This window comes from Aspergillus welwitschiae (assembly GCF_003344945.1).
Source record: "Aspergillus welwitschiae strain CBS 139.54b unplaced genomic scaffold BDQ94scaffold_11, whole genome shotgun sequence".
NCBI lineage: Eukaryota > Fungi > Ascomycota > Eurotiomycetes > Eurotiales > Aspergillaceae > Aspergillus > Aspergillus welwitschiae.
In genome coordinates, this window is record NW_020798705.1 from 279,542 (window position 1) to 289,564 (window position 10,023).

At 50.4% G+C, this 10,023-nt stretch overlaps 4 protein-coding genes across 4 annotated transcripts; 3 read left to right on the top strand and 1 right to left on the bottom strand.

Annotated features, from left to right (window-relative positions):
* Positions 1-164: 164 nt before the first annotated feature.
* On the top strand, positions 165-1,095 carry BDQ94DRAFT_169070 (uncharacterized protein; the record flags this gene model as incomplete). The annotated part of the gene is made up of 2 exons (XM_026771211.1): positions 165-682; positions 765-1,095. 2 exons carry the CDS (start codon positions 165-167, stop codon positions 1,093-1,095), a joined length of 849 nt encoding a protein of 282 aa, XP_026627774.1.
* An 894-nt stretch (positions 1,096-1,989) lies between these two features.
* On the top strand, positions 1,990-3,823 carry BDQ94DRAFT_177601 (histidine phosphatase family protein; the record flags this gene model as incomplete). The annotated part of the gene is made up of 3 exons (XM_026772947.1): positions 1,990-2,152; positions 2,202-2,355; positions 2,421-3,823. 3 exons carry the CDS (start codon positions 1,990-1,992, stop codon positions 3,760-3,762), a joined length of 1,659 nt encoding a protein of 552 aa, XP_026627775.1. The 3' UTR covers positions 3,763-3,823.
* Positions 3,824-3,918: 95 nt separating this feature from the next.
* On the bottom strand, positions 3,919-6,039 carry BDQ94DRAFT_177604 (LLM class flavin-dependent oxidoreductase; the record flags this gene model as incomplete). The annotated part of the gene is made up of 7 exons (XM_026772948.1): positions 5,686-6,039; positions 5,493-5,633; positions 5,231-5,441; positions 5,046-5,109; positions 4,430-4,986; positions 4,195-4,372; positions 3,919-4,146 (listed from the first exon to the last, which is right to left on the bottom strand). The coding sequence occupies exons 1-7, from the start codon at positions 5,750-5,752 to the stop codon at positions 3,919-3,921; spliced, it is 1,446 nt and encodes a 481-aa protein (XP_026627776.1). The 5' UTR covers positions 5,753-6,039.
* Positions 6,040-6,364: 325 nt separating this feature from the next.
* BDQ94DRAFT_177606 (sodium:solute symporter family protein) lies at positions 6,365-9,086 on the top strand (the record flags this gene model as incomplete). The annotated part of the gene is made up of 11 exons (XM_026772949.1): positions 6,365-6,638; positions 6,671-6,746; positions 6,792-6,849; positions 6,897-7,083; positions 7,133-7,232; positions 7,275-7,358; positions 7,405-7,591; positions 7,636-7,686; positions 7,734-7,904; positions 7,951-8,814; positions 8,877-9,086. The coding sequence occupies exons 1-11, from the start codon at positions 6,533-6,535 to the stop codon at positions 9,084-9,086; spliced, it is 2,094 nt and encodes a 697-aa protein (XP_026627777.1). The 5' UTR covers positions 6,365-6,532.
* Between the last annotated feature and the right edge of the window lie 937 nt (positions 9,087-10,023).

Consider the following 10,023-nt stretch of genomic DNA (forward strand, 5'->3'; position numbering starts at 1 on the left):
AATCACACTATCGAGAAACTACTGCATGTGAGAAGAAGTAAACCTACGCGGAACCGAGGGGAGAGCGAAAAGAAGCAACGCTGAGGATAAATGAGAATCCACCTCCAACCTCGTCCCAGACCAATCTGCCCCTCCTACCAAACGAGAACCCCCAGACGATCGCTATGCCTATCCTCCCCCGCCTTCATCTCTTCGAAATCGCCGATCAGCCATGGTGTCCCGACAAGGCCATCGAATATGTTCAGCTATGCCTCACCCACTGCTGGAACCTGCGCCTGCCACCGATCGCCAAGGCTTCTTCAGCCGACGTTGCCTGCGACGTCCTTGCTGAGAATTTTCCCGACATCTCGTCTTTCACCTTTGTCGATTTGGGCTCGGGCGCAGGAGGCCCATCCTCCACCCTGGAGCGACTTCTCAACGCCCGCCTGCGCGCCCAGCATCTCCCCCCGGCCCAGTTCCTGCTGACCGACCTCAACCCCCATCCGCGCGAATGGGCTGCCCTCACCAAGCAACAAGAAAACATCTCCTACATCTCTGAATCAGTGGATGCGACCAAATGTGATCGACTGGTCCCACAGATCCGGAAGGAATGTCGAATGTTCAACGTGGCGTTTCACCATTTCGATGACCCTCTTGCTATGCCCATGTTGCGGAGCGCGATTGAATCGGCCGATGCATTCATGTATGTCATCAAGCCCCATAAATACACATACCTTGACATTTTGCTTCGCTAGTATGGATAAACACTGATGACGAGAATTAAGTATTTTCGAACTCACCGCGCGTGATTTCAGCTCGATGCTTATATTACCTGGCATAGTACTGATCGCATTCCAGTACACTCTGCTTCGATTCTGGCGGTCACCCTTACATTTGCTCTTCACATTTGTGTTGCCTCTGGCACCTCTACTAATGGTCTTTGATGGCTTTGTGTCCATCATGCGCTGCCGGACTCCTGATGAGCTGCATGATCTAGTCAGACGGTCGGATGCGGCTGGCTTGGAGAACTGGGAGTTTCGGTCTGGCAAGTCGCCTGTTATGTATCCGACTACAAATGTGCATTGGTTTATGGGGGTGAAGAAGACAGCTCAGTAATTCTGCTCAGAGATGGGGAAGCTGTAATCAGTCAAGTTTAATTGCTATGTGGTGGGTTGATCCTATTCTAGTATCTAACTATCTAGTACCCACACAGAACTTGTGATCTGTGTTTCAACGATCAAGATGACGAGGTGGCTTAGTCTCATGAGAACTATTGCAAAAGTGCTGCAACCATCCTCTTCCAAAGTGCATTCATTCAAATGTGGTCGTCAACCAGGACACCCTATAGGGAGCCTCGTCAGTGTAGGAATCAGCGGTCCTGGTCCACGCCTATGCTTTTATGCAAATATTGACCACAGAGCGAAGGTGAGTGAGTCTTCAGCATGGCTGCCTCCAAGTAGCTCAGAGGTATACACCTCGACAGCCGATGCCGAGACCCTAAAGTTCACTAGCCGTTAGTGAGTGAATAGTCACCACATCGACCCATCATTGGCTGCAGTTAGCCCACGTGCTTATCCTGCTTGCAGATGAGCACTTGGACTACAGGGCATTCATCATACAAGGTCGCGTGGCTGACGCAGCCAAATGCAAGGAACCCGGGAAAGGATCCTATCCAGCCTGGGGTACGACTTGCGTCTCCACACCCCATGTAAGCGAGATGATGGCTGTAGCCGAGACATGACAGACACCCTATTTCGTGGTGCCGTGGCTGATTTCAATCAAGAAGATGCCCACGTGCATCGATACTCTTCAGCAGCTGGTACACTCAAACGGTATCTGAGCATGACATATACACAATAATGCACAAGGCAGTGATGGGCATGTATACGGCTTTGCATTTCATTGCTTCCCCCCAGAGCATGCAATGCCTACAGATTGGCACCTCGCCCCCTCCTGCCTGGCGTTAATGCTGACTGAACTGTTTCTTGCAATTAAAGTGGGAGTATCAATATGCACCCGACTATTGCTACCCTTTCTATACTGGCAGTAGCCTCACTAGCTGAGGCTGTTGCCATTGAAGCTCGCTCGCAGAACGCCACTCCACTGACTCCCAGTCCCTCGGCTACCACAACCGGGATTGATTGGTTTCAGACCACGCCTGAAAGCTACCAGGGTATGCAGTCGCTCCTCTTTTGGACTCTATATCAAGCTGACTTCAGAAGGCACGACTGCAACCGGCGTTGCTCCCTTCTTAGCCGAGACAAACCCTGCTCCGTTTGGACAAAAGACCCTGTCTCCAAATGACCCGTTGGAAACAAGTGAACCGATCGAGGGGGCTGCTGGTCGCAATATATTCCATTACATGGGCAACTTAAGGTACATTTCCTAGTGATGGGTTCCCCATGGCCCTCAATGTTAAGCCCATTACTAAACACATACAGCCCTTACCATGTGCCCGATGGCTTCGGAGTGGATGAATATCCTCTCCCAAAAGGATCCAACATCACTCAGATGCATATGATCCATCGCCACGGCTCCCGTTATCCTTCATCCTCAGAAGGTCTGGCCTCATGGGCCCAGAAAATCATCAATTCTACCGCCAGTGGCAACAACTTCACGGGCGCACTTTCTTTCCTAAACGATTGGGACTACGGACTAGGTCTAGAAATCCTCGTCCCCAAAGGCCGCCAGGAGCTCTACGACAGCGGCGTCCTAAACTTCTACAACTACGGACACCTTTACAATGCGAGCTCCCCCCATAAGCTGGTAGCGCGCACCACCACCCAAGACCGCATGCTCAAATCCGCGGAGAACTTTCTCGCCGGCTTCTTTGGCCTTGAATGGACCGAAAAAGCCAACCTCCTCCCAATAATAGAAGGAGTTGGCTACAACAACTCCCTAATCGGGACTTACTCCTGCACCCGTGCACTAGAGTACATGGCATACAACGCCACCACACCCCTATCAACATGGAAAAACATATACCTCAAAGCGCGCACCGAAGCGCTCCGCACCCTGACCGGATCCTACAACTGGACCACCACCGACAGCTTCAACGCGCAGGATATGTGCGCCTACGAGACCATCAGCTATGGCTACAGCCAATTCTGCGAGCTTTTCACCTTCGAAGAATTCGAAAACTTCGGCTACGCCTTCGACATCGAGTTCGCCAACATGGTCGGGTTTGCCTGTCCCGCGGGCCGCGCGCAGGGAATTGCCTGGGTGGAGGAATTCCTCGCCCGTGTGGAGGGCCACTTACTCCAGACTACAGGCACTAATGCTAACATGACCTTGGACACCAACCCTGTGACGTTCCCAACGGACCAGAATCTTTACCTGGATTTCTCGCATGATGCCGGTATAGTTGCTGTTCTTACGGCGTTTGGGTTCCGGCAGTTCGCCGAATCCCTGCCTGCCACTGGGCCCCCTCTGTACCAGCAGTTCAAGAGCAGTAAAATCGTGCCTTTTGCTGGTCGGACGAATATTGAGATCATTAAGGCGCCGAATCAGGTGGCTGCTATTCGTCCTGCGGGTGATCAGAGCGATGCTTATGTTGATGGTACTGGAGAGACGTTTTATGTTCACTTTTTGCAGAATCAGCGTACGCTTCCCCTGCATTCTAGCTTTGAGGAATGCGAGTATCGCGATGATGGATGGTGCGAGCTTTCGACGTTTATGGCTGTTCAGAAGAAGAGTTTGCAAAGATCTCAGTTTGAGTATGCTTGTTTTGGGAATTGGACTGTGACTGAGTATGGGACTGTTACTGATGGTGTTCCGGTTTGAGATGCTGCAAACAGATCATGTATCATAGAAAGAGCACAAAAATGAGTAGAAGCTAGTGTGGTATGTTTTATTCAATATATACTCCAACATGAAGGATATGTAATTTATGGAAGCAGCAGCAGCACAATATAGTGACATTGCCTCGGCGTGCACAAATTAGTTATCCGGAACCGGATGGTCCGCCGCTTCAACGCCTGCATGCCAGCGATACTTTGCAGCCGGATGATCAGCCGGCGGGCCGCTCTGGCCTTCTTTGCTGTAAAGATTTTCTCGGTACGTTCCCTTCTTGACAGTGTAGTCATCCCAGAAGAGGCCTCTCTTACGAAGTTCAGGGATTAGCAGGTCGATGATATCCTTGAAAGAGCCGGGTTTGATAGCATACGCCTGGGACCTGTTAGCCAAGCACATCCTCCATACTGTCGAGCAACTCACCAAATTGAATCCATCCACATCTGCCTCATTCACCCACCGTTCCATCTCATCAGCCACCTGCTCCGGTGTTCCCACCGGTGTCGCGCCCAATCCACCCACCGTGATATGCTGGCCCACGGTAGCCTTAGTCCAATTCTCGACTTCCGGGGTAGCCTTCGACCAACCCTCAACCGCAGACCTATCACGCACCCATTAGCATCTCTCCCTCAAACCATCCACGTAGATGATAACATACCGAATAGCATTACTCTCCACATGCCTCAACTCCTCATCATCCCCATACCGATCCAGATCAATGCCCGTCCACCCCCCAAACAGCGCCAACGCACCATCAATCGACCCCAAGCTCCTAAAATACCTAAACTTCTCCTGTGCCTCCTCCTCCGTCCTTCCCAGCACCGGACACAACAGCGCCAGAAACTTAATTCCCGCGGGGTCTCGCCCGAACTGCGTCTTTGCCGTCTCCCGTATCTCCGCAATATTCTTCGCCACCACGGACGGACTATGTCCCGCCACAAAAATCGCCTCGGCATGTTGCGCCGCGAACGCCTTCCCGGCTTTAGATGTCCCCGCTTGGAGGATCACGGGCGTGCGTTGCGGGCTGGGTTGGCAGATGTGCGGGCCGGGCACGGTGAAGTATTTGCCGGAGTGGTTGATTTCGCGCACCCGTGTTGGGTCCGTGTAGATTCCGCGGGTGCGGTCCAGGACCACGGCGTCGGATCGCCATGAAGATTCCCATAGTTTGTAGGTGACTTTGATGTATTCTTCGGCTTGGGCGTAGCGGTCGTCGTGCTGGAAGTTGGTTAGTATAAGGGGGGGTAGAATGATTTATGGGTGGAGCTGTGGGTTACCTGGGGTTGCTGGGTGTGGCCCAGGTTACGGGCTGCGGAGTCGAGATAGCCGGTTACGATCTGGCTTGTTTAGTTTTGTGATTACTATTAGCTGAGGTGGGTGGGTGGGTGCTTACGTTCCATCCTATCCTGGTTTGTGTTAGTATTGGTGGTGGTGAGGATGATCGTGTAGGATGATAACTTACCGTCCCTTAGTGAGATGATCAATAGTGGAGAGACGACGCGCAAGATGATACGGCTGCTCGTAAGTCGTTGTGACAGTCACTCCGAAGCCGATATTTTGCGTTGCGGCTGCCATGGCAGGTACGACAGCTAAAGGCTCGTTGACGGGCCATTGTGCGCCAGAGATAATGGCTGGTTCGAGGTTGCGGGGGCCTTTGTACACGTCGTAGCCGCCTGGGAAGGTTAGTATGTATGTTTCAAAGGTGCACTGAGGTTCAGAGTTACCTAAGACATCTGCGATGAAGATTCCGTGAAACTTAGCGGATTCTAGAAGCTTTGCGAGCTCAATCCAGTGGTCGATGTCGTTGAATCGGTGCGATTCGTCCTCTGGGTGTCGCCACAGCCCTGGGGACTGGTGGCCACTACCTGGGGTATGTTAGCCGATGAAGAGAAGAGAAGTGAGTGGGATGATGCGTACACATTTCCACAAATGCATTGAGGATGAGTTGTTTGCGGGGTCGAGATGTAGCGTTGTCGATAGCCATTGTGGAGGATAGATAGGATGTTAGGTTAGTGACAGGGGTGCTCGCTTGGGCTTATCCGAACCGGCAAAGGCTGAGTCTTCAATATGAAAAATAGAACAAGAAGACCAGTTAATTATAGAGTTTCTGGCTCAGAGATCGACCGTGAATAAGTATGGACCATAAGTGTGTAATTCAGACCTCGCTGGAGGGGATATTCTGTAGCATCACAGTGGGCCGGGATGACGTGATGGGGAGATGAGGGGTCGCCCATTCACGGGCATCCCATATTCAATACAACCCCAAATAAGAGCAGGGATCATTCTGAATCTCTTTATCTGAAAACTGGACTCATCGATTTGTGGTAGAGATTTACAAGACCTCGGTAGTTGGGCGAAAACTTGGCACAAGCCACCTTGGGGTCCCGGGGCATTCACCCCTGCCCTATCTTTGGTCCTGTTCCGCCAACTATCGTTGTTGTCACGCAATAACTTAACTTTATTGACCTTACGCTATATGGACAATCATGCACGTATATCGGCCGAATAACTTTAAACTTAGATATATTATCCCCAGGATCTTGGAACACGGTCCAAGCACCTCATATGCATAGGCTATCGTATCATCAGGGAACACCATGTTCGCAGTAGCATACAATGATCGGCGGATAGCGTGATAGTAATGATAATGTGTGCTGTGATGTAGATCTTAAAGGTACAATTGCCGGGGTGCCTCCACATAGTCAGCCTTGTCTTTCTTGTCAGTGAGTGCTGCATTGCCTAGCCACCGGGGTTTCTTAACAAGATGTCGGAGATTCAAGCTCGCGCAGCAGGAGCATCAGTGCAACCGCCACTGTCCCAGGCTGTTGGATATGTTATAGTCGTGGTGCTAGGGCTCATCATCGCCGGTGGTATGTCCACCAAAAATGGACGAGTGATGCAGCTGACAAAGCAGTGATGATGGTCATCACCAAGATCCTTAAGAAAACAACGGGCGAGGATAACAAGAAGACTGAGATGTATGTCCAACCGCACTAATGACATTTTACATGCTAATTATTCAGGTTCATGACTGCCAATCGCACCGTTCGGACCGGCTTGACAGCATCCGCAGTAATTTCGGTACGAGTCTATCCTCGGTAGCGATACATCCCCTACTAAGTAAACAGTCCTGGTTGTGGACAACAGCAATGCTAGGAGCATCGTTTGTAGGCTATGATTATGGCGTGGCTGGCCCATTCTGGTTCGCCGCAGGCTGCAGTCCCATGATTGTCTTTTTCGCCTTGATTGGAATATCGTGCAAGAGGAAGATTCCGGATGCACACACATCGCTCGAAGTGGTCCGGATCCGATATGGTAGGCTGCATGGAAGCTATACTTATCGACTTGATGTTGATGTGTTCAGGTCGCATTGCACACGCGGTCTTTATGACCCTGTGCTTGATAAACAACATTTTTGCCTGCGCTAACATGCTTCTGGGCGCTGCTGCTGTTATCTCCGCCATGTAAGTGGGCCACCAGATTGACGAACATTGCTGACCATATAGAACTGGGATGCATATCATTGCTGCGACATTTTTACTGCCAGTTGGTGTTACTGTGTACACCTTCGTAGGCGGCATTAAAGCCACGTAAGTGCCCTGCTGAGGAAGATGTACACTATGCTTACCGGAGAAGATTCCTTACGGACTACTTCCACACGGCGATCATTCTTATCATCGCATGCTATCTCTCGGTCAAAGCATTCACTTTCGAAGAGGTTGGCTCAATTGGTAAATTATATGAGCTCGTCCAAGCTGCTGCACAGCGCCACCCTGTGTCAGGAAATCAAGATGGGACGTACCTGACCATGACTTCGAAGGGTGTATGTACTATGCTCCATGCTGTTGTCTCCGCTAACAAACGCAGGCTATCCTGTTCGGGATACTTCATATTTGCTCCAACTTCGGCCTAGTGATCGTAAGTATAAACACACCGACCTGAGGTATCATTAACATTTCTGCCAGATGGACACCAGCTACTTCATCAAAGCTTTTTCCGCTGCTCCCTCCTCAGTAGTACCGGGATACACCATCGGTGGGATTGCCTACTTTGCCATTCCCTGGGCTCTAGGAACCATTATGAGCTCCCTTGCCTTAGGTCTTGAAAACACAGCGTCCTTCCCGACATATCCCCGCGTAGGTACTCTTCACTTTTGATCCCAGGAGATGCTAATCAATGCAGCGCATGACCTCCACAGAAGTGAGCAACGGCCTTGTCCTTCCATACGCGGCCATGACCATTGCAGGAAAAGGCGGGGCAGCTGCAGTTCTCCTTATTACCTTCATGGCAGTAACTTCGACCCTCTCCGCGCAAGTCATCGCCGTCAGCTCTATCCTAAGCTTCGACGTGTACCGAGAATACATTAATAGGGCGGCATCAGACAGGGACATCATCCGTGCCAGTCACTTCGGTGTCATTTTCTTTGCTGCGTTTTCTGCTGGGTTCAGCACTATGCTCCATTACGTTGGTATTGACCTGGGCTGGACACTATATATGCTCGGTAAGCCTCCACTTCAACCAAGGTCGGTCCAAATACTTATGGAAATAGGTGTGGTAACCTGTCCTGGAATCTTTCCCATGGCCTTCACAATCCTCTGGCGTCGACAGAGCAGAGCAGCCGCCATCCTGTCCCCAATTCTGGGAATGGCGACCGGCATCGGCGTATGGTTGGGTACAGCACAGCACTTCTACGGTGCCGTGTCTGTCAGCTCAACGGGGCAAATACTACCTTGCGTATATGGAACTGTAGCGTCTGCTTTCTCGCCGATAGTGTACTCCGTCGTGATTACCCTAGTCAACCCGCAGAGGTATGACTGGGCGGAGTTCCGCAAGGAGAAGCTGGGACTCGAGCGACTGGATAGTGATAGCGATATCACGGTGAATGGTCAAGGTAGTGAAGAGCAGCAAAATCGGACCTCGTTTGATCCCCAGGAGCTGAAGAGATGGGGGCGCATTGCTGCGTTTTGGTCCATTGCGACTTTCCTGGGCCATTGGGTGTTGTGGCCATTGCCGATGTACGGATCAGAATATGTTTTTGGAAAGGGAGTGAGTATTTGTCACTGTTGCTTCTTGTGTGAATGTCGGTGGATTGCTAACAGATTTGTCAGTTCTTCACTGCTTGGGTTATTGTGGGAATTATCTGGTTGTGGATTACCATGCTCGTGGCGATATTCTATCCCCTTCTCGATGGGGGAATGCAGCAGATGTTGCAAATATCGCGGGCCCTGCGGGGAAGGAGAGAGGCAGTCACATCCACATCACTACCATCAGTGAATAATGATTCTCCCGAGGTCTTCAGAGTGAATGAGAAGACTTGACCGTCGTGTCAATTTTGTGGAAGATGCCGAGTTATATGGAGATGCCTATGAATGCTGCCTACGCAGGATCGACAGCAATTCACAAGTATTAGGTAATTATTCATTTCAGTATATTAAACGCCTAGTATAAAAGGCCCCCGTCTTTCGTCGTTTGGTTCACAAGAACTTCATCATGAACATAATCGAGTCTTTCATCTATATATATAAACCAATCTTTTAGATGCTACCATCCTCACTTTACACGTTTGCCCGAACAGCAACCATGTATGCTGATGATCCCCTTAGTCTGTCAGCGCTTCCCAGACAAATTGATTCATTGATCGAGACATTCATGGTTCTGATTTGCGGTGTCTGCAAAACAGGTCTTCCAAAGAGCTACTGTTCAGTCGAGAATTTGACTGAATTTGCTTGATCTTTCGAGACACCACAGTCATTGTAACAAGGCACCCACCAGATCATCCGTCATTTCCGCTACCTATGTGGGCTTTTCTCCTGTTATTCGTACCGAGACTGCCTATTCTGACTAGCCAGAGTCATTTTGGTTCTGAAACCACTTCCTTAAGCTCGATATATTGAATTCGTTCAAACTAGCCCCGGAACTTGGGAATTATTTTTACCATGGCAGCCACACTGCCACTCGAGCTACTCCATATAATTGGAGACAGATTACGCCAGAAAGGAGTGCCATTAGCTCCCTGTACCACTGTCAGCCGCTGGTGGAAGGACGTTTTCGAGGCATATATATACATTCGGGTTGTGGTCCGCAGCACAAAGGCTGAGTTGGAAGCTCCTCTTCCCGGTATACCTGTCGATGTATTCAAGAGTTTGGCCTCACAAGATGGAAATCCTCGACATTGCCATCAATGACATACAAATTTCCCGAGGTATTTAGAGTGAACGGGAAGCCTTGACTATCAAGTTCATTTTGCGCAAGGTC